This window comes from Tursiops truncatus, chromosome 9 (assembly GCF_011762595.2).
Source record: "Tursiops truncatus isolate mTurTru1 chromosome 9, mTurTru1.mat.Y, whole genome shotgun sequence".
NCBI classification, from domain to species: domain Eukaryota; kingdom Metazoa; phylum Chordata; class Mammalia; order Artiodactyla; family Delphinidae; genus Tursiops; species Tursiops truncatus.
In genome coordinates, this window is record NC_047042.1 from 83,372,479 (window position 1) to 83,396,146 (window position 23,668).

Below are 23,668 nucleotides of genomic sequence, written 5' to 3' on the forward strand. Positions count from 1 at the left end.
CCAAAAAATGAAAAAAGAATACCATACTGTGTTGACTATAAAATAAGATTGATCATAAGATGAGCCATAATTTTATGTGTCGTCAAAAATACTGACAATTATCATTCAAGATGCCACCGATTGTAAGATGCTCCCGGATTTCAGGGGTGTTAAAATCTGGAAAAAAGTTGTTTTAGAATTGATGAACTGTGTAAGTTGAACGTTAAAATTTAGGAGATTGATTAAAATACATATTAAGCTCAGCTGATGAGAGAATCAGTTAACTGGGCTAAAGAAACAATATTCAATACAAGTAAATTATCCAGATTGTAGCCCAGAGATACAACGAAATAGAAATATAACAGAATGACTAAGAGTCTTGGAGGATAGAATGAGAGCACCTAGCATATACTACATCAAAATTCCAAAAGGTAATAAAGAGACTGGGAAAAAGCCAACGTTAAAAAGTATAATGGGGGGCTTCCCTGGTGGCGCAGTGGTTGAGAGTCCACCTGCCGATGCAGGGGTCGCGGGTTCGTGTCCCGGTCTGGGAAGGTCCCACATGCCACAGAGCAGCTGGGCCTGTGAGCCATGGCCGCTGAGCCTGAGCGTCCAGAGCCTGTGCTCTGCAATGGGAGAGGCCACAACAGTGAGAGGCCTGCGTACCACAAAAAAAAAAAAAAAAAAAAGTATAATGGGGGCTTCCCTGGTGGCACAGTGGTTAAGAATCCACCTGCCAATGCAGGGGACATGGGTTCAAGCCCTGGTCTGGGAAGATCCCACATGCCACAGAGCAACTAAGCCCTTGTGCCACAACTATTGAGCCTGTGCTCTAGAGCCCATGAGTCACAACTACTGAGCCCACGTGCCACAACTACTGAAGCCTGCGTGCCTAGAGCCCGTGCTCCGCAACAAGAGAAGCCACCACAAGGAGAAGCCCGTACACAGCAATGAAAAGTAGCCGCCGCTCGCCACAACTGGAGAAAGCCCGCGTGCAGCAACAAAGACCCAACGCAGCCAAAAAAAAAAAAAAAAAAAAGTATAATGACTGAGAAATTTGTGACAATAGTGGAGAGAGAGCTGTCCCCAGGTATAGTAATCCAATCTCAAGCAGGATAAACCAAAAGAAATTTATACTTAGACACATTATACATGTGTCTAAATGATTACCTTTTAACAGCAAAAGTGATAATGTTTTCGATGTGCTGAGAGAAAAACAATAATCAACCTAGAATTTATAACCAGTGAGACTCTTTCAAGAATGAAAGCAAATAGGGACTTCCCTGGTGGTCCAGTGGTTAAGACTCTATGCTCCCAATGCAGGGGGCCCAGGTTCAATCCCTGGTCAGGGAACTAGATCCCGCAGCTGCAACTAAAATAAAAAGGAAGATCCTGCGTGCTGCAACTAAGACCTGGCACAGCCAGATAAATAAATAAATATTTTTAAAAAAGGAAGCAAATAAAGACTTTTCAAACAAATAAAAACAGAGAGCTTCACTAAAGAAAATTTAAATATATACTTCAAGCAGGAGGAAAATGATCCTAGTTACAAGCTATTTTCTTTTAGGAGGAAGATCAAGAACTCTAGGGTTGAGAGACCTCTATCTACTCTTCAGGGGACATGTTTGCTTACCTCTCAGGTAAGTTTGCTTTTACTTCTTTTACTTCTTTTTGGAATCTGTAGATTCTTACTTTCATGCCAGCCCAGTGAGGTGTTAAGAAAAGTTGTTATTAAAAATATTTTATCTAGCATTTTAGTTATTTCATTTGGGCAGGATTGCCCACTCACCTGTAGGAGATGAAAGTCCTTCTAACAACTTCTTTAGGTTAACTCTCCCTGCCTCTTCAGTCTACATGGAGTCCATGTTACCCATCCTCCTGGCATGTTGTACCTTCCCCTTGTAGCACACACATCAGCTATATTTTCACACTTATTTTTATGCTCTTTAACTTAATTGTCTACTTACCCCATTAGAAATCTAAGGGCTAGGTCTGTATTGCTGTTTTATTCCCACACCTTAACAAGTGCTTGGCCCATAGTAGGTATTCAGTAAACATTTATTGAGTAAATAATGTCTACTTAATTAGATATTTTAATGTCTAAAAGTAAAATTAATTAATGAGTAATTAATTTTGAGTGAGAAGCCAATATTAGGTATTAGATCAAACACAGCTGTGTGTCTCTGCTTCAGATCCAGCCTTGGAGACAGTACTCAGGACTGGTGAATTCCCATAGAACTATGCTGTCTAATATGGCAGTCATTAGCCACATGTGGCCATTTAAATTATTAAAATTAATTAAAATTCCTCACTCACACTCGCCACTGGTGGCTATCCTATTGGATACTGTAGACATAGAACATTTCCATTATCATAGAAAGTTCTGCTGGAGGTGCTGCCTTAGAATTCTCAAGAATTCTTAACTGCTCCTCTGTCTTTTGCTCTTGCTCTCAGTCTTTCTTTCTCTCTCTCCCCACCTCTAAACCAAGTGCAGGGATTGTCTTATTATTAGTGACTTATAATGGTGCTTTTGAACAAGAAGATGCTGGGTACTTTGGGTGACTAGCACCATCTCACTTTTCTTTCTTTTAAATTCCTGAGCTATTGTTTACTAATACATTCTTTTATTCCTATTTCTAACTGAAGCTGACTGTTACTTGGGTAGAAAGCCTAATTGCTTTCTTTTCTAGGTCCTTAAACCCTTTGCTAATGTTTCAGTCTGAGAGTTCCCAAAGCCAGGGTTCTAGGAGAGTTTGGCATGTCTGAACAGCTGAACTACGAGATAATGGAATAGGTCCAGCGGGGTGTGGGAGCAGGGCATTCTCTCAATAAAAGAGCTCCCCTCTCTGTACACATGGCCGGTTAATTGGCCATTCTGGGAAAGCATGGATGGGGAGGGGGGGGCTTCTGAGAATCGCCAGTGACAGTTAAGTGGCCTTTTGTTGATGTCCTCTGCTGAACAACTTTGTTGGATTTAGTCTCTGCCTTTCCTCCACCTCCTGCAGATTTTCTGTTAGATTCATCATTTACCATTCAGGCATCATCTTTCACTTTCTCCTTCTAATATGACTGCTTTGTGTGCTGGCCTCTGCTTTATTCCTACTGTTCCCACACTGTAAAGGGGGCTGTGTGGGGCTTCAGCAGCACTGAGAAATTGACTCTGCTCTCTGTTGAGAACTATAATAATGACTGCAGTGACCTTCATGTATAGCAGAAAATGCACTACCTGTCCTGGCATAATGGTGACCACCTGAAGATAGAGAAAAGGGACTCTTCACTGAATTCCTTCTCATAGAATAGACATTTCCTTTGTTCCCCTCTCCATTTTCTTCTCTCCCCTTCTCTCCACTGCAACTGGAGTCCTGAGCTAAGATGCAGCTGTGACTAAGAGCTAACGCTTTGAGATAATGACATTATATTTTGCAGGCTTTGCCAAGCCAGTTCACCCAAGTTGTCTCATCTAATACCCCCCAAAAATCCTGTGAAGCAGGGAGGAGAGATTTTATTAACCCCGTTTGATTGACTGATGAGTAAATTGAGACTTAGAGAGATTAGGTCAATTGCCCCAGACCTTTTAGACAGGAAATGAGCACCGGCTCTGTGTCTAAACACGGCATTGTTTCAGTGGTGTCCACATCCTTATGTGCAGGGAGGATATGTGTGAGTGGATGGGGAGGGAGAAGGAGCACAGAGAAAGATTAGGAAGAGGGAGGAAAGGAGTGGTTTCCTTTGGCCTCTGGCTTCTCTCATCTTTCTCTGGAGATGGAGGATTCGATGTTCACGAGAGGCTGGCCCAGCAAACCTCTGGGGAGGAAAACAGCTAAAGGCCTTGTCTTCCTCTTTCCCTCCCCTCCTCCCCTTCTCAGGAGAAGACTCACCTAGGAGTGGGGAGGGGCGCCCCAGCTCTCCAAGACCTGGCGTGTGGGAATCCCACGCAGGGTCTCCCCAGAGAGAGCCTAACGCACATTCTTGGGTCTGGCCTGTCGGCCTTTAGGTGCTCTGCTGTCCTGAGGCCTGGCCATGCCCGTGCACGAGGAGAACCCCTGAAGTTCGCCTGGAGGAAGAAGCATGCAGGGCTTCCCCAGAGGACGTGTGGGCCGAGGGCTGTCCCCTGTGGACAGGCAGACGCTCCTGGTCTGCAGCTTTGTCCTGGCAGCAGCTTTGGGCCAAATGAATTTCACAGGGTGAGTGGCTGCTCCTTAGTGGGAGGGAGGATTGCTGGGAGCCAGGTGACCGGGTGGCCCAGCGGGACCTGATCAAGGTGAAGGGATTCAGGATTTGAGTTCCCATCCTGAACCCACTTCCAACTCCGTCACCTCTCAATTTCATGTGAGAGGGCAGGACACGCAGCTGTATTATTGTCCCTCCCGCAACCTAGAGTTCTTAGTCTGGACTCCAACGGTAAGCTTTCAGGGCTCCAAGAACCCCCTGAAATCATATGTAAAATTTTTTGTGTATCTACTTTTTTTCTGGAGGAAGTGTTTGTAACTTTTCTCTGATTCTTAAAAAAGTTATAACCCCCCAAAGACTATGTACTCCTAACGTATGGGTGTGGTATTGTCTTCCTTTGAGTAAAAATAAGTATGAGTATTATATACTCTCTACGGACATGATTTCTCAGCTTCCCAAAGATCCCGCAAGGTAACCACTCCATAGTATTTCCATAGTAGAGAAGAGAAGACACAAGCTTAGAGAGGGGGTTCATCATCCAGGGTGTCAGAGCCGGTCACGGAGGGAGCCATCACCATCCCAGGCTCAGACCCCAGAGGTCACACTGCAGGCTGCTCAGTTACATGACCTCCCCACCCCTCTGGAGGGACAGGAAGGAGCTCAGCTTCCCCCTGTGAGGTAGTGTGAGATTGATCTCTTCCATGTCCTGCGGCTCTTGGGAGAAGGCAGGAGAGGGCACGGGGCTGGGGGCAGACATGGCCTTGGGCCCTTGTATGAAGAGCACATGGGGCCACCATTGGTGCCCCCGACTCCCTGTGTCTGTTCCTTTCTCTCCTTTATTCCTTTTGTTCTCCCTCCCTCCTCCATCCCCCACATTCCTTTCCCATCCTGTTTCCCCTGTCTTAGCATTGGGTTTATCAGCGGCACTGACAGGCTTTTTTATATTTAGTCCCCTGGGTGGTCTGTCCTTGGGGCTGGAGAGACCACTGGTCCTGGGCTAAAGGGCTTTCCTGCTTCCCAGGGCTACAAGTCCTTCTGCTCAGGGGTCCTCTAGCCTCCCGGCTGTCCTGCCAGGTCCCCGCAGTCTGGCCTCTTTTCCACTCTGCCTCTCCCAAGCAGCACGGTCTTCCAGGAATCCCTCTGAACAGCTCCCTCCACCCTCTCTGTGTCTTTCCAGTGACCAGGTTCTTCGAGTCCTGGCTAAAAATGAGAAGCAACTTTCACTTCTTAGAGATCTGGAGGGCCTGAAGCCTAAGAAGGTGAGGACTCCACAGGGCTTGGGGAGGAGTTCTCTCCTCCCTCACAGCAGCCTGCACCTTTGACTCCGTGTCCTGCTTCCCCCACCCCAAACCTGCCCTCTGGGTGTGTCTGCCAAAGATCACAACACTGTGGAAAAATCAAGTGTGCCTCCTCTTCAAAAGAGGTTGGGAACACTCACCTGGAAGGTTGGGTGGCCCTTCTTGGCTTTCCCCTCTGTCCTGTAGGGGGGCTGCTCTGAAAATGGCTGGAATGTCCTGAAGCTACACGAGAGGTCCATGTATCTCTGGGTGGTATGCCATGCAGCATGCAGACTGGACACATCTGTTTCCCAACTGCAATGGCTTAGCTTGGCAAACCTGTGTTTTATTTGGGTTCGTCCCTGTCAGCCTGAGCATTGGTTTCTGAGAACATTTGTCCTCAGCAAGTATTCCACAAAGGAAAACATTTTCTTCAATAATAGAAGGGTTTTGTTTGAGGGCTGTTGAAACAACCGGGTATTTCTGGATGTGGCCCAAAGCCCACGTTCCTATTCGTTTGAGTGCCCCTATCAACCAGGACTCAGAAAACTTTATAATAAGTCTCTCCATTTTACAAACTGAAAAATAGACATGGCAGTCGGGTGGCACAGGGATCCAGATCAGGCCTCTCCTACCCCTTTGGGGTTTAGGGGCAGTGATGTCTCCCTCTTCTCACCAGGGTTCTTGTCCATGTTAATGTTCCAGATGATGAGCCGTCTCACCTTTAGAAATTATTTTGGGCTCTTTGCATCCAGGCGAAGTTACATTTTGTGAGTGAGGCTGGGAGATGAGGTGCTTAACATCAGGGAAGGAAACTCAGTGACTTAGGGATTTTGCTTGTCCCTGTGTTTCTGCTCGGCCTTAGGGGTTTCATTTTGGAACTGGGGCCCTTTCAACTGTATAAGAGAAGAACATCTGGCCCTCCAGGGTGCCTACAGGATTGTGTGATAAACATGCCCATTTTTTTCTCCTTTGTGATCAAGGTGGACTTCTGGCGTGGCCCAGCCAGGCCCAGCCTTCCTGTGGATATGAGGGTTCCTTTCTCTGAACTGAAGGACATCAAAGCTTACCTGGAGTCTCATGGCCTTGCTTACAGCATCATGATAAAGGACATCCAGGTGAGGTCCTGCCCCAGCGCTGTGGCTGGGGTCTCACCTTCATATCCTGTTTTGGTTTGGGCCTAACATGGAGAAAGAACATCCAGGGCTAAAATGGACGTTTTCTTTCTGGAGTTTCATCTGCATTTTTGTGAACCTACCATGGAAAGAATGAAACCTCACACTTCTCAAGGAAAATTTAAATCTAAGACAGACTTCATAAGTCATAGTATGGTAATGGCAGGGTAGCTTGTGGAGGCCTCTTTTTTTTTTTATTAAAATTTTTTAAAGATTTATACAATTTTAAAGGTTACTTTCCATTTACAGTTATAACAAAATATTGGCTATATTCCCCGTGTTGTACAATACATCCTTGAGCCTGTCTTACACCCAACAGTTTGTACCTCCCACTCCCCAACCCCTGTACTGCCCCTCCTCCCCCCACTGGTGACCACTAGTTTGTTCTCTATACCTTTGAGTCTGCTTCTCTTTTGTTATATTCACTAGTTTGTTGTGTTTTTAAGATTACTTGTGGTTTCCTCTTATGGAGGAATTTGTAGTTCATGACAAAGGAGGAGACGGGAGAGAAGGGAGACAGGAGGAAATAGCTCAGGTCTTCTCTAGGCACCATGGGGAGGAGGCACCTCTTCTGGATGGCTCCTTTTGCTTTTCTGACTGCTCCCTCCTGTCCCTGTTGTGTCTCAGCCATTTGATAGCAGGGGATTCCTTCACTCCAGAGAGGCAGGAAGAGGTGAGAGAAGCCGAGTGTGAGCCCTGCTGCGGTTTCCCTCCCCCAACCTCCACTGCAGGGCTCTCAGTACTGGGGGCCTCTCCCAGGCAGGATTCTGCCAGAGGAACAGCTTTGGGAGAAGCAGCTGCAGGCCTGCCCTTGGGGAGGGCGAAGGGAGACTTCATCCCAGGCACCCGCCCTCACTTGTTGCTGCACCTCACAGCGTCTTTTCTGAATGTCGTGAAATTCTATTTTAATTGTTCTGTCTTCAAGGATATCCCAAGGAGTCTCTTTCCTAAATCGATTCTCTCGGGCATCACTGGGTTAGACCTCTCTGGCTGCACCCCTCCGCAGACGCCGTCGTGTACCTGTAGATTTGTATCCACGTAGATTCCTGCGCAGCCACATTGTGCTGCAGCTAATCTCCTCTAAGGGCTTTGCGTGTGGGAATACACAGTCCCCAGAGCGCACACACTTGACATCACATACCATTAGGTGCATTCCTTCCCCTGTAAGCACGGGCCTGGGGCACTGCGGTCCATTCAAAGACCTTTCTTCCTCCTCAGGCACATCTGTTTCCCGCTCGACATTTCCCTAATTAAATCCCCCACAAACAAAAATGGGGAAACTCCCACAGACAAGAGAGGCTACCACATCAAAAGACTTAGTGCTCAATTCTCATTTTTCACCCGTGCCTGCATTTTGAAGTTTGCATTTCCCTGCTTCTGTCCTGCCCTGGAGACCCTGCAGCATTTGGCAAAGAGATAGGAAGAGGACTCTGACATTTTTCTGTTGATTTCTGCATATCAGGAATGGACCCAGAGGCACCTGTGCGTCTCTCCCGCTTCACCGGCTCCTCTGGAACTGTCCTCTCCTGTCATCCCCGGCCCCTGGATTCCCTTCGCCAGTGGGAAACGGGGAGCTTTTCATGCCCTCTCAGTAAAATGCCCTCGACTCCGGGCCCTAACCCAGTCCGGCAGGATTTTCACCAACAACTTGCTCTGTCGGCAACGCATCAAGCTCTGATTGTTATACTTGAGATCACATTTTGGCTCCCAGGGAGCTGGGGCTGGGAGGAGGCTGCTGTGTTGAGTTGATTTGTGGTGATGATGGGGGAAGGTGTCTAGGAGGAGGGAAGCTCAGAGGTGCTAACAGGAGGGAAGGGCTGTGCACCACTCAGGTTGTTGGCCTCCAGTCTCACGTTTTAGTTATTGACGCACAGACCTGGTTGCCTTCTGTCTTCTGCATCACCTCACCCCAGTGTCTGGCATAGTGTCTCCTGCATGGTGGGCCCTCAACCACTGTGTGCTGAATGAATCGCTCTGTTGGCAGGTTCAGGAGGAGCATGCCTGGAGAGAGACCTGGCTAATATGCTGGTCTTTGTCTCCAGAGCCCCCTCCCCTGAGCCCCTCAAGGTACAGAATCATTTGCCTTATCTATCTTTATATTCCCAGCACCTACCATAGGGCCTGCCACTTAGGCGGGGCTTAGTAAATGTTAGTTGACTTAATGGACATGAGAAGGAGAGGGAAGAGGAGAGAGTATGCTTGCTTGTTAGTACCAGGCTGAGAGAAAGTGTGAAAAACCTTGGTGCCAGCTTTTACTTTGGCCAGAGACGCTGGAGATTTTTGAGGAAGGGAAGTGCCCCCCTGCCACCCCTGCCTTGTGATCAGAGGGATGCTTGAGATCTGCTTGTTCATTCCACCCACAGATGCAGAGATACCTACTGTGTGCCGGGTATTGGGCAAGGCACTGGAAAAACAAAGATAAAAAAATCTAGTCACTGGATCCAGGGGCGCTTGAGTGCTGTGGGGATGGGAGAGTTGAGGGGAGTAAATCAGTGATTACAATGGAGTGGATGATGCGCTGATGGAGTGGAGCAGGTTGCTATGGGAGCGAGTACAAGAGGCACTGCATGTCGCTCCGCTCCGAGAAGGCAGTAATTACGGTGTGGCTGAAGAGTGGGAGGTGGGGGGCGGGGAGGGGAAGGGGCCTATGATTGGCACTGAGGCCAGACCAGAGCACAAAGGGCATCCTCCACCAGGTGAACAAGTCAAGATAAAATCCCGAAAAGCGTGGGGGAGCCATCGGAGGGCTCTGACATGATCAGATTTGCATTTTAAGAAAAATCCCTCTGACAGTGACAATGTTGACAATGTTGAGGTGGGGACAGGAACAGGGAGAGACTGACAGACAGGAGGGTGGTGAGGAAATTGCAGTGGGCCAGGGAAGAAATTATCTGATTCTGAGTGAGCTGTATTTGCATTTAATTTTTCTTCACCTCCTCATTCTTTTCAGCCCTTTGGTTTTGTTTTTTTTTTTTCCCCTGGGATGAGTCACCATGGAAAAGCTTCACTTGAGCAATCAGCTCTGTGGATTTTAATGGCTTTTTTCTGATTACAAAATTAATAAATATTCATGATAGATAATTTGGAAAATAGGGGAAAGCACAAAGGAGAAAACAAAAATCACCCATTCTCCGAGCACGCTCTAGAGCAAGATACAATTTAGCGTAAATACTGCTTCGCCAATTTTCCCCTCTCTCCTGGATCATTCCCATTAGCATACAAATATAGAGTTATTTCTCTCATCTTAAAAAGGTCCTCTCTTGATCCTTTCCCCCACCTCCAGCTATCACCCCATTTCTCCTTTTCCTCATAGAGCAAAACTCCTGGAAATATTGACTGTACTTACCATCTCCATCCCTCTCCTCGGGTGGACTGTCCACCGCCTGCTTCACCTCAACTGCCCTTGACAACGTCACACACAGCTCTTAGGTCCAACTCAGCAGTCAGCTCTGAGTGCAGTGTCCTGTTCTTTCATCTTTTAGCCTGACTGGTCACTCTCTCCTCTCTGGAACACGTCTCTCCTTCTGGCTTTCACGACACTACGCTCTCCTGGTTGTCCCATCTTACTGGCTGCTCCTTTGCATGTTGTTTCCCTGTTTCCCAGCTCTGTCCTTTGACCTCTCCTCTATCCCCTCATCCAGGATCATGGCATTGAATACCTTCAACCTCCTGAATACTCCCATATTTATAGCTCCAGCCAGACTTATATATCCGACCTGAACTCCAGACTGACGTATCTGACCATCTACTTGGCATTTCCACCTAGGTGTCTAATGGGCATAGCAAACTTCACAGGTACAAACCTAGCTCCCCTGGCCACTCCCTGGCCTGCTCCTCCATAGCCTTCCCCAACTCAGGAAATGACAGTGCCATCCTCCCGTCACTCAGACAAGAAACCTGGAGTCATCCTTGACTCTTTTCTCACATCCCACAGACAGTCCATTAGCAAATCCTACCAGCTCTCCCTTCAAAATATATCTTACCACATCCTATTCTATCACCACAGGTCGACACCCCATCAGCCTTCACCTGGATTATTCTGGTAGTTTCCTAACGGTTCTCCCTGATTCCACCCTTGTCTTCTTATTGCCTAGCCTCAAAACAGCAGAGGTGACCTTTAAAAATATGCAAGTCCTATTATGTCACTCCTCTGCTTAAAACCCTCAGTGTCTCCCCACATCATTCAGAGTAAAACCCAAAGTCCTTAAGACTGCTGTAAGGCTCTACACGATGCAAGCCCCACCCCACGTCACTGGCCATTCTCCCCTTGCTCACTCTGCTCCAGGCACTGGAACCTGCTTGATGTTCCTCCAGCTTGCCTGACCTATTCCTGCTTCAGTGCCCTTGACTAGGATCATACCTCAGGGCCTTTGCACTTGCTGGTCCTTGTAGCTGGAATGCTGCTTCTACAGATATCGGCATGGCTTATTCCCGCACTACTTTCAACACTTGATTCACGTATCAACTTTTCACCCTATTTTAAGTTGTACCCTTCTCCTCCCACACTCCCCCAGTTCCCGCCCTCACTTTTCTCCTTGGCACGTACAGCCTTCTAATATCCTATATGATTTACTTATTTGTCTTGTTTGCTGTCTGTCTCCCCTACCAGACTGTAAGCTCCATGAGGGCAGGCAATTTTGTTTTGTTGGCTGCCATATCTTTAGTGCCCAGTGTGTGCTTCACAAACACTGGTCTGCTGAGTAGAAGAGATTAAAAAGTGGGAAAGGTGTTGGCTGGGTGGCAGCTCTAAAGAGGAGAGGAAGACAGGAATAGGCAAGGAAAGGAAGGAATCATGGGTAAGGCCCTGAGGGAGAGCCAGAGTCTGGCTGCATGGGGATAGGGGGCTGAGCAGGGTTGGGGGTAGGGGTTGGGAGACAGGGTCAGCAGAAGGACTAGGCCCCTTTCTTGGTCCCAGGGAGGGGCAGGGGCTGCCTGACTCACCCAAGTGACCACTAATGGGGGTCACCTGCTGTCCAAGTCCTGCAGACACCACTTCTCCCTGGAGGAACCCAGATTTCCTGGTCATGCCCTGTAATGATTATCCCACCAGAGTCCTGGAGTCACCCAAGAGTCACTGTTGTTGTCCTGTTGTTGTCATCATCATCATACCTGGCATTTACTGCATGCTAGGCAATGTTCTAAGCATTTTACATGTATTCACCCTTCTAATCCTCACAAGAACACTTCAAGTATGTGTGAAAGTACATGGTAACATGACCCCCATTTTATGAATGTGCAGAGAATTTCCTAATTTAGGAGACTGAGGCACAGAGAACTTTGCAATTTGCCCAAGTTAGTGACAACGTCAGGATTTAATCTGAGACAGCCTGACTTCAGGCCCTGGACCCTTTACTCTTGTGCCGTCTGCCTTCTCAAGTGGTGTCGTTGTTCGTATGACGTTTTAGCTTTGCCTTTTGGGCAGGGAAGCCCCGGTTCGGTCTTGAATTCTGAGGGGTCCATTCTAACAGCCCCAGATCTGTACCCCCTCACCCGCCATCCAAACGTAGGCATGGACTGTAACTGCCACCGGCCATGCAGCTGCGACTGCAAATGTTAGGCCTGGAAGAGGAGGCCAGGGATGCATGAGAAGAGGTGACTGCCCTCCTCACAGAGCGGACATTAGAGCCCATCTCCTGCCCGCCACCACTGTTTCTGTGAACTTCGTCCATTTTACGTCTGTGGTTGGAGTGAGCTGTGAATGCAGATTCCCCTCAGGCGTCATCTTCACCGTTATGATCAGCTTCCCCCAGCCCCCCATCTTGGAGGTGCTGTTCTTAATGTCCCCATCCTTCCTTGCTCCTGTCATAAATTAATTTACACCGAGGTATTACTTTCCCTGTCAGCTTACGGCTTCCAGGGAGGCAAATGGCTTACTTCTGAGTCTTTTTTTTTTCTCTGAGAAGCCTGACAGGGCTGTAATTAGGCAAGCCTGCGGCAAGTCTGCATTCTTAGTTCTCCCATCCCCTTCCCTCAGCCCTGTGAAGGGAGCAAACATCTGCGTATTTTTCAGGCCAGGGTAGATTAATGTTCCTGGAATCAAGGGCCCAGCTGTGAGGGCTGAGCATTCCCAATTTGTAAGCGGGTGTCATATCCATTCACAAGGCTGTGAGCGTGTTTGGAAAGTTATTTGCAGTTTAGTGCCGACTTCCCATTTGCCTCCAAGCTGTCGTGTGGAACAAAGGACAGCCTTATGGGAACTCTCTTCCTGTGGGTGTCCCTGAGCTGTGGGGAAAGAACTGGGTCCTCAGGTCCTATCTTCCCAATTTTTCTTCCCTCTCCTCCACCTTCACTCACCACCTCCATCCCTAGGAGGTTAGATGTATGGGCCCTTTAACTTTATGGCGTTGGGGCCCTGACTCCGGGTGCGTTGGCCTGACCTGCTCTCTGCTCTGCAGCTGCTCACTGCAGCTGGTCATGCCCGGCCCACAGTGAGGGACACACATTGGTCATGGAGGCTGCTGAGATTTCCGTTGATTTTCTGGGAAGAAGACAAATTTCCTTTGTTAGAGCTTCCCAGGCTGGTGCTTGTGCCAGTGAATATCAGGGCTCCTCCAGCCATCTCTAACTAAACCAGCAATCCCAGCTTTGCCCAAGTGGGAACGTCCCCAGTCCAGCGAGTTCAGCTAGAGAACATTGCAATTACAAATGCCTAGCGTGTAGTTGGTGCTCAAAAAGAGAATGAAATGAGCCCCAAACATTGACTTCCACTCCCATTTAAAAATCTGTGAACTTGAGGGTTGTGAGCAAGCTGACAGGGGCGATGGGGTGAGTGTGTCATCTGATAGTGGCCTCAGCTGCAGCGGGGCAGGGCGGGAGTGTTTCTTCTAGCCCTGGGACTGAAGGCGCCATGGCTGCTGCTTTATTTTTAGCCATTTGGGTGTTTTGTCTTTGTTTTAGTATTATTTATTCATTTAGAAGATTTTCCTTATTGAAGTAGTGTGAGCACGTTGCCAAAATGCAAAAATAGAGAAAAGGAAAAATTGCTTGAAATCATAATCTTTCTCTCCTAACAGGCATGTTAGCATTTGGGGTTTTTTTTGACATTTTACTGTGTTGTTTTCCTATGTTTTGGGTATTGCCTTTTCATTATTTTAAAGCATTCTTAAATTACAAGAATAGTATGATGGACTTTTCACCTGTTGTTCATATTTTATATGTGTGCTTACTCTTTCTCTCTCTATGTACACACACACACACACACACACACACACACACATAGACATGTGTGTGTGTGAGAGAGATTCTTAATAGCTTTTAGTTTTGATAGCTAGCTGGCCTTAAGGAACATAATGTTAGAAACTAGGATATCTGGGTTTTTATCTCACCTCTGCCCCTAGTTAGCTTTGCTATTAAGTCTCTTTACCTCTCTAATTTGCTTTTTCTCTAAAACATGAATAGTTAATTCTTGCCCTGTCATCAGGTCATCTGACCAGATCAACCGAGGTGATGAGTATACAGATGCTTGGTTAAACTAAAAGACTCTGGCCTGAAGCAAGGCATTATCAGGATTTACTTGTGACCCAGAGCTGCAAACCAGAGTGACTCTGGGTTGACGGCCTCTGCTTTCCCAGCACCCCTGTGGCAAAGGGGCCCAGGCACCTCCCACGCTGCACAGGCAGGGCTGAGTCCTGGGGTGCTTCGGTCCCTGGGTGTCAATGTAAGGGTATGAGCTTAGGGTGAAGGGCACCTGCCTACCTCACTGAGTCCCGAGCTGAGAAAAATGCCCCAGGATGATGTGGGAGGTCAGTTCAACCCAGGCACTATACTGCCCGCTCTGTGGGAAGTACCACATGAGGATTGTGTGCCAACTCCAAATTGCCACTCAAGGAAGGACATTACTTTGGCTCACCTGTACTTGTGTTTAAGAGGCAGTTAAGATGGTGAGTGACAGACTGTTGGCACATTAAGTATAATGATTTGGACTGGCTTTTCGAATGGCTTGGACATCAACTGTCTGGGCTACTTCCTGGGGCAGAGGGCATGCTGTGGGTCAGGGGAGCCCTCTGCTCCCCCAGGGGTCAGTGTACATAGTTCAGCTTGGGCTTTGGCTCAACAGAGTGTTCACAGAGGACAAAAGCAATGTTGGCAGTAGCTCATGAGCATCTTTTCCAAGACACTTTTATATATTTTATTACATTTTATCCTTTTGAGATGGGCAAGGCAAGTCCCAATTTTAAAGCTGAGGAAACCAAGATCAAGGTTCCGCAGCAAGTTAGTGGCAATGGCACACTTAGAACCAAGTTCTCCAGACTCCTTGTCCTGTGCTCATCTGGGAAATGGCAGCATGAATGCCAGCTTGCCAAACGGAAGAATCACCCAGCAACCTGGCATCTCCTCCTTTTGTGCAGTTCACACTCACAGCAGCTCATTCTCGCGTGTCGATGCTGTGTTTGTGCAGCCAGCTGAGGCAGGGCCTCAGAAGAGACATGCCTGGCCCAGCCTCCTCTTCCCTTCCTAGGTGCTGCTGGACGAGGAGAGAGAAGCCATGGTGAAATCCCGCTGGCTGGAGCGCAGCACCAGTGGCTTCAGTTACTCCTTGTATCACACCCTGGAGGAGGTGGGTCTGCCAGGTCAGGCTCTGGGCTCTGTTGTCCTCTTGAGCCCTCAGGGTCTCCAGCCTCAGGACTCTGGGGTCTACAGGAGACTGTGAGCTGACGCTTGGGGAGTGCAGAGCACACACTGGGCGACAGGAGGTAGACAGCTCAAGGAGGTCCAGAAGCCAGGATTCAGATAGAGGGGACTGTGGCCTGGTCCAGAGCAGGCGTGGGAGGTGGAACACTAGAGCAGGGATCCAGCACCGGCCAGAACAGAGCAGGTAGAGGCACCTTCCTATCTGACATTCTGGCTAGGGATCCAGGGGTCTTAACCTCTGAACGACCATTCCTGTGTTAAGTGACCCCAGCTGTGAGTACTAGAGCATAGAGGGACAGGAAGCTAGGCATGTTAGAGAGCCATTTTGTAGAATTAAAGAGTTGCGTTCAGCTGGAGAAAATTTATGATTACAGTTACAGCCATTGAGGGCAGGCATGACTGATTGTGACTTGTTCATAAAGGTAGAATATGCAAGAAAAGCATAGAGACGCCCAGTCGAGAAAGAAACTCTAGGCACACATCCTATTTCCATGTAAAGGATGACATTATTGATATTGTCCATCTATTATTATCATTATCACTCTCCCCATTTCACGAAGTCCATTAATAGAGGATCCATTTTCTTTCGTATATTTGTTAATTTAATTATATATTGGAAGAATAAGAGAATGAATTAGTATATTCCATCAGTATTTACTGATGTCAGAGATAAATAATCCTGCCTTCAAGAGGCTTAGAATCTAAAAGGGTCAGGATGACTAAAAACAACACTGCAAGGACTGAGATCTGTCCAATGGATTGAATGGGCCAATAATATGGAAGCAAGAGAAACTTCCAACCAGAGAGAGCCGTGCAGGCCGACCCTGGGGACTGAGTAGGCGCAGCACGTGCTGCTCTTCCAGGCAAGGCTTAGGAAGAGCCTGGGAATCCAGGCTAACCACAGCTCCTGCCTTAGACCCAAGGTAGTCTTTGATTTTGGTGATACTTTTAGATCCTCAAGGGAGGTGGGAAAGCATTAAAGAGGGTGGGATGGGACAAGGAGAATACTCAGAGAGATCCTGGGATTTGCCCCCTCCCTGCTTAACTGCCCATCTGAGAAACTTCATTCCTTTCAGATATATACCTGGATCGACAACTTTGTAACTGATCATTCAGATATTCTCTCAAAAATTCAGATTGGCCACAGCTTTGAAAATCGGTCCATTCTTGTTCTGAAGGTAAAAGCTAGCAGTGTTGACCACTAGACTGTACAGTGAGTGCCTCTGGCATAAGTTGAGCTCATATGGGGTTGTGGCTGGGTGGGAGTTTTAGGGAGAGAGATGTGTACACTCTTGTCCCGAGGTGACCCACAAGCTTTGGGATGGTGGTGTTCGGGGACCCACCCTTGTAGGTGTGGACAGGTGGTAGTGCAGTGACCTGGCATGTCTGGGTCAGGAATCTGGTGGGAGGGTTGCTAAGGAGATGGAACTGCAGAGTGGCAGTCATCACGTTGGACTTGGGATGTGAGTGTGGGTGAGTCAGCATTCTTCCTGTTACCTCAGTTGCTTCATCTGTTCAATGGGAAGAGCGGTACCCAGAGGCTTCATTTACAACAACTGAAGTCATCTGGCTCAGGCAGCCCCACAGACAGGCCTGAGTCTATGAGGACACCTTTCAGCCCTTCACAGGGGCCACTGGAAACAGAGCTCTAGTAAACTTGGCAGCAGCAGTGCCCTTGGCCATGAAGGAGGCAGGATGGGTGAGAGTGTGGAGCCTATGGGAAAATGATTCTTTGTGTGTGCCCTAGAGGGCACTCAGGAGCATGGACCACGCAGGGCATTTGACATCTAGCTCTCAGAGAAGACAGGCACTGCAGTCCTCAACAATGCCCTGGGGGACTCTTCTGAAGGGTCAAGTGGTCTCATCCAGCTCGGGATTTGACTTCGCCTGTGTCTGCTTTGATTTCCCTTAAGGGCTGTCTGTGTTCCCCCTTTAATGCTAAGACCTTGCTACTCAGTGGGGTCCTTGGACCAGGAGCAGCAGCATTCCTGGGAGCTTGTTAGAAACTCCCAGCCACACACCCCTTTCCAGATCTACTGAATCAGAATCTGCATTTTACTGAGCTCCCCGGAGGATTCACGTGCCTCTCAAAGTTTGAGAAGCACTAGTCTAAAATACTTTCAAACTTGGGAAATTCTGTGCCTCTGGCTGGATCACTTTGCTCTCCAAGAGCATCACTATGTCTCCAGGGCACCCCCACACGTGTGCACTTTCTATGGGCTCATGCACAGGTACCTCCACCTACAGCCCCCCTCTCAGGAACATGGGGCCACTCCAGGCAGTGAGGATACGTCTGGGGCCTCCTTCCAGGCAGTCTAGGGACAGCCCTGTAGCTGTTTTGGTTCAAACTTGTATGGGGTCCGGTGCTTTTCCCCAGTTCAGCACTGGAGGTTCGCAGCGCCCAGCCATCTGGATCGACACTGGAATCCACTCCCGGGAGTGGATCACCCGTGCCACCGGCATCTGGACTGCCAGGAAGGTCAGCACAGACCATGGGGGCTGGGCTGGGGGAATGGGGGCTGCTCAACTATTTAAGGGCACCTCCAGTTGAAAACTTAATTCGTGGTTTTCCTAACCCGGGGGGCTGTCTACGCTCCTGACCTATGGAACAGCTGCCATGTGCTCTGGCCTTTTGCAGCACAGAACCCCAAGCTGTCCTCTGCTTTCTAGTTGTTTAAAATCCAAGCCTTTGGTTCTGCACAAGGCTGAACCTGATGACTGATGCCACCCCTGCCTGCAGCCACTGGCTGTACAGATGTCCTGCTCTGCTTCGGAGGAGAGCCCAGCAGGGCCTCCTGTCCCTCACCCTGTCCCCACCCTGCCCTTTCTTGCAGATTGTCAATGAATATGGCAAAGACCGCATCGTGACAGACGTACTGAATGCCGTGGACATCTTTATGGAGATTGTCTCCAACCCTGACGGGTTTGCTTATACCCACAGCATGGTGAGAGTACCTGAGAGGGAGGGGGTCAAGGATCAGGGGTCAGCTCTGGGGGAATGGAGGAAAGGTCACTGTGGCTTTGGGATGCTTGGCTGAGGTTCCCTAGGGGCAGGCCCCACGGGGGCTCCTTGCAGAGCCTCACTGAGGCAGGCGGGCTGCTCAGATACTGTAGCTGCAGCTCTTGCCCTTCAGCCTCCCTCTTGCTGCCCAGGGAAGGCCACTGTTGATTGACTGTGCTTGGGCCTCTCTCCATACCCATGTTTAACCTCATAATACCCCAGGTTTAACCACAAAGCATCTGATCTGCAGCCTTGGCCCAGCCCCATGCCAGCCTCATCCTGCCCCAGAGATTCCTTCCTTTTGCCCCTCCCTGGCCCGCCAGACCCCGCTTCCTAGACCAGGATGTCAGAGGCTCCCACCCAGGAATGGGCCCAGTGAATGAGGTCACCTGCCCTGCGCATTTTCAGAACCGCTTGTGGCGGAAGAACAAGTGCAGCAGACCCGGAATCTTCTGCATTGGTGTGGATCTTAACAGGACCTGGAAGTCAGGCTTTGGAGGTACTGCAGTCTGCTGCACCCGGGGGCAGGGCTGGAGAGGACTTGGTTCCTGGCACGTCTCCCACACAGTCAGATTATGTTGACTCATAACTGGGGAGGCAAAGCAGTTAGCTAATGCAAGTGAGTCATGGCCAGAGACAGGCAGGCACATGCCTAGGATCGGCCGTGAGGTATGGGGAGAGGTTGCATATGTCTGTTAAATGTATACATATGCTAAGCCTTCATGGGAAACAGCTCCTTGCCTGGGGACTAACTGCAAGGGTCAGATCCTAAATATGGCAGAGAAAGGCTTAAGGAGGTCCAAAGTAGTCTTGCTCATTGTTCAAAACCCAGAATTTGTGGTGCCCCACCCAAATATCTCTAGCCCTTCCTTGAATGGAGCATGCCACAAGAAAATGCCTCCAAATTCATTCCCTGAGACCTGTGACCCAAATTTTGCCCTCTGGGGAGGCCAGAACAAAGGTTCGAACATAGAATAAACTAGTTCCTTATCATTAACACTGACTTGAGCCTGGCTTTTATTTTTGGCCCAATTACTTTGTGACCCTGGGCTGTTGGACTGTTGTTTACCTGCAGGGTTGTATCATTCAAGGGAGGGGTGGGCAGCTTCCTCCTGAGTTCCCTTGGTGTTCTTTCTGATTATCTCCCTTGCCACACGAGGGGCTTAGGGACTAGATGGGGAAACTGAGGCTTCCAGAAAGCCCAGAGATGAGTATGTGGACCCTGGGAATGCAGAAATTTGATGGTTGGGGTTCTGGGTCTAACCAGGAAAGTCTCCAAAACAGAGGGGTGTATGGGTACAGCCCTCAGCCCCCAGATATTGCTCCCACACTATACTGGGGAATCAGGGTTTGGCTCCACAGGAGACGATGCCATGCTGTTGGCTGCTCCTACCCCCTCGCCATGCTGTTGAAAAGCAGATCTGCAGATGGGAGGTCAAGCCCACGAGATAGAACATTCTAGATCTGGATGCCCATTGCTTTGAAAATCTGATTTGAGTCTGTTCTCATTGAAAATAAGGACAGCTCTGAAGCATACAGAGCGAGGCCACCAGCCCACAGTGTAGGGGTTGCCTGAGAGTCTGGGGCTGTGTTTTAGCTGCTTGTGTAAGGGAACACAGCCACATAAAATTAGGTTTCCACCTCCAAATAACCAGACATTTGCCCCCAAGAGGGCATCCACGTGGGCCCCTCAGAACTGGCTGAAGGGAGTGCCCACGTACCCTGAGACAGACTGGCTAGAAGAAAGACAAATTACCTCTTAAAGAAAATAACTTTTGTGAGTTTCACCACAGGAAAAAAAATCAGTATATATATATATATATACACAATGTAAAAAAAAATATGTGGGAAAAAAGCCCAGAGGGGACAAAAAGCTCCCATAATCCCCCTGCCCAAAGATTACTGCTTTTAATAATTTACCATGTCCTTCCAGTGAGTTCCCCTTGCTACAAATTACATTTTTAGAGAAGGAAAAATAAATAGCTAATGAATCCATTAGCAGGTACTTGTGAAACAGGCAGGCTCAGAGGACTTTGACTGTGAATGTCAGAGGCAGACAGCTAATTCCCATTTGGTCAGGGGAAGATTAGTTTATTCTGCCTAGCTCAAACCAGAACTAACGGCCTGATGTGTTTCTCCATATTTGGGCAAAGCCACCTGGTCGTTGGCAGGGGAACCACTTTCCATGCGTGGGCTGCAAACGCAGACAAAGCTTGCAGCCTCCCTCGCTCTGCTCATCTGTTGCTATTTGTCATTCATCAAGTGTAGCAGGTGCAGAGGCTCCCAACAGACACAACAAACAGGGCCACTGTTAGCTGGGCCAGCTCCAGCCTGTGAGGCTGCTCCTACGCCCTCTTTTCCTGCAGGCACATCCCCTTCTAACCAGGGTCAGTCCTTGCCCTAGGCAAGGACCTGAAGACCAAGAAGAGATGCGCTCCCAGGTGACAGAATTGCCTCTGGGCCTGCCTGTGGCCAGAAATATCGAGTGTCTGGTTAGTGACTCAGGGGGGAAGATTTTGTTTATGGTTTTATTATTGCCTTAATTTAATTGCTGCGTAAAGAGTAATCTGTAGATCATCCCTCCCACCCCGCTGCCCTCACCTGCACCCTTGGGGAGGACCTGTTTGCTGCAGTCCTAGAGCAGCATCTGAACTGGTGGGCAAGCCTCTCAGCTCTCTGGCCAACTCACTGCCCTGAGGGGTGCTCTGGCATCCTCAGGAGGCTTCAGAAGTTGGGGCAATCTCTGGCCTCTGACTGGGCTTCTGTGCGGTCATTTCAGGGAGGAGGAGTGAGAGCAGGACCTGGGATGCTCTTTCCAGTTGTGTTCCTAACCCACAAATCGTGACCAGCCCAGCCTAGCCCTCCATGACATGGCCCTTGGGGAGGGGAGGAAAACAGAAGCGGAAGAAAAGAGATGGGGAGCAAAGAGTCTAGTAGGAGATGGGAACAAATTAAATTTGTGAACAGAATAGAAGCACAGCTGCTCTTTGCCCTCTCTCCAACTTAGGTCCCCAAGAAGAATTTTCAAAGACTCTTTGCATCTGTGGTTCCCAGACCAGCCTTGGGCAACTATGGTGATCTAGTCTCTCTTTTCCTCCAAGTTCATGCTGTTCTTGGGCTATGGCTGTGGCAAAGCTTGAGCAGACAATAAGTCTGAGCACTCAACTGACCCAGGCCTTTCCCATGGCAGTGGAGGGTCAGCAGAGAAGGATCAGCTCAAAGGGGTCACTGCTCATAGGGGAGGCCAGGTTGGAGACCTACTGGCAACTGCTGAGGCAGGCCTGCCTTTCTAATGGAGCCACAGTCAGGGCTTAACCAAAGGACAAGCCAAGGGAGCTCCCTACAGGGCCACAGAGCTGCTGAGTCATGGTGTGGCAACACTCCTCTGATGTACTAGGCTAGGGTATGAAGCAGTAACAAATATCCCTCCAAATCTCAGTGGCTTAACACAATATAAATTTATTTTTCATGCATACAAAGTCCAATGTGGGTAGGTGCCCCTCCTTGACAGCTTTCTTCCACTGGTGACAGAGGGATCCAGGACACTTCTCCATTTAGAGTTTTTTCCTTCAAGCACACAGACAGAAGAGAGTGTCGATAAGTCGCACTTGCTCTTAGCCTCCAACTAGAAGTGACACATCATCACCGCTCACATTCTCATTGGTCAAAAGTAGTCACATGACCTCAACCAAACTGCAAAAGAGGCTAGGAAATGTAGAGGAGTACAGTATATTTTGTGAGCACTAAGTGTCTTTCCCAAGCCTGGGAATTTGAACACTTTGATTCTACTTCCAGGAAATGGTTCTGACAACAACCCCTGCTCAGAGACTTATCATGGGCCCTCCCCTCAGTCAGAGCCAGAAGTGGCTGCCATTGTGGACTTCATCACGTCCCACGGGAACATCAAGGCTCTGATCTCCATCCACAGCTACTCTCAGATGCTCATGTACCCCTATGGCCACTCTCTGGAGCCTGTTTCAAACCAGGAAGAGTTGGTGAGATTGGCTGCTTAGGGCTTGGGGGAGGCATCCAGCAGACTCCCAACAGGCCCCATGGTAGGGAGTTGGGGGTGGGGGGACTTGTTCTCACTTGTGATCAAGTTCAAAACTGGAGGTGCTGTGCTTCCTTCTCACAAGAGCCATCTACATGTTCAACTTCCAAGACTCTGAAGACCCTGCTTCTCAGCAGCTGGTGAGGGTGTGGGAGTGTGGGGAGCGCCGGCATCTCACTCTCTGGATTTAATCTTGCAGTGCAGTCTTGCCAAGGATGCAGTGCAGGCCCTGTATGGGGTTCATGGGATCGAGTACATTTGTGGCAGCATCAGCACCACCCTCTGTGAGTGAGCCTTCCCTTGTCTGTTGCTGCTTCAGGCACCACATCCACCTAGGGTCGGGCCAGGTGCAAGCTCTGCTGACTGGCAGGCCTGGTTGGCCACAGGGTTGTGCCATAGATCTAGCTGGGCTGGGCCAGAGCTGATTTCCACATTTGAATAGAAGGGTGAATGGTGGTACCCAGACACAGACACCTGTTTCTTTGCAGCATTAATTAGTGCCTATCTCCCAATGCCTGGGTTACTGCAATGTTCTTTGAGGGTAAATATCCCAAGTCTGGTGGCCTCCAGAAGCTTCTTTTTGCCAGGGCAGAGATTGGGCTGGGTGAGCAGCGTATGGCCCAGGTTGAGGCCTGGGCCAAGCTTGGTGTGGTCTGGAATGGGTGGGAGTTTGGCCCCCAGGGCCCACTGTCCTCTCAGGATGCCTCTGTACCTTGTGACCACACCCTGTTCTTCCTTTTGGGGGCATTTCTTTGCCCTTTTGTATCCAGATGTGGCCAGTGGGATCACTGTCGACTGGGCCTATGACAGTGACATCAAGTACTCCTTCACCTTCGAGCTCCGTGACACGGGGCACTATGGCTTCCTGATGCCAGCCACACAGATTATCCCCACAGCCCAGGAGACGTGGATGGCCATTCGGACCATCATGGAGCACACGCTTAATCACCCCTACTGACAATACTGCTGAGGGCAGAGCCAGAGGGTTTGTCTTCTTTCCCAAGGCCTGGGCTCCTCCTGAAACCCAAGTTATGGATCCCTTCCCGACCCCTGCCCTGACTCCTTAGGAAATAAAAAAAAGTTTGAAGAGGCTTGGTGGCTTCTGGCACTGACTGCCACCCCTTTGGGCTCAGCATTGAGGAGGGGACAGGGGCCTTGGAAATGCCTCTTCATTCCTCAGGTATCCAGGCAGACAGGGGGACTAGCAGCCCTTCCTTTTTCTCCTCTTGAAATGTTCTCGGGGCCTAGAACAGATAGCACACCCCCTGGAGCGACTAATACACTGCACTGTCCCTTTGGTATTTACATTTTAAGTGAGCCTGGAGGGGACAGTATTTGATCTGAGGGAGTGGATCTCCAGTGGTGGTGTTTCTGGCACCTGGAG

General features: G+C 49.1%; 1 protein-coding gene across 1 annotated transcript; it reads left to right on the forward strand.

The window, feature by feature from the left end:
* The first annotated feature begins 1,542 nt into the window (after positions 1–1,542).
* On the forward strand, positions 1,543–23,251 carry CPA5 (carboxypeptidase A5). Its single transcript, XM_033863263.2, has 12 exons — positions 1,543–1,619; positions 3,974–4,163; positions 5,327–5,408; positions 6,410–6,544; positions 15,060–15,158; positions 16,309–16,410; positions 17,610–17,711; positions 18,067–18,177; positions 18,642–18,732; positions 22,029–22,228; positions 22,484–22,568; positions 23,055–23,251. The coding sequence occupies exons 2-12, from the start codon at positions 4,048–4,050 to the stop codon at positions 23,240–23,242; spliced, it is 1,311 nt and encodes a 436-aa protein (XP_033719154.1). The 5' UTR covers positions 1,543–1,619; positions 3,974–4,047; the 3' UTR covers positions 23,243–23,251.
* The last annotated feature ends 417 nt before the right edge of the window (positions 23,252–23,668 follow it).

What these genes read in the sequence shown, in the direction of transcription:
- CPA5 (XM_033863263.2), top strand. Translation starts at nt 4,048, where the DNA reads ATGCAGGGCTTCCCCAGAGGACGTGTGGGCCGAGGGCTGTCCCCTGTG. An exon ending in GGTCCATTCTTGTTCTGAAG is followed by an intron (nt 16,411 to 17,609) that starts GTAAAAGCTAGC and finishes GCTTTTCCCCAG; the next exon opens with TTCAGCACTGGAGGTTCGCA. An exon ending in TTTCAAACCAGGAAGAGTTG is followed by an intron (nt 22,229 to 22,483) that starts GTGAGATTGGCT and finishes TTAATCTTGCAG; the next exon opens with TGCAGTCTTGCCAAGGATGC.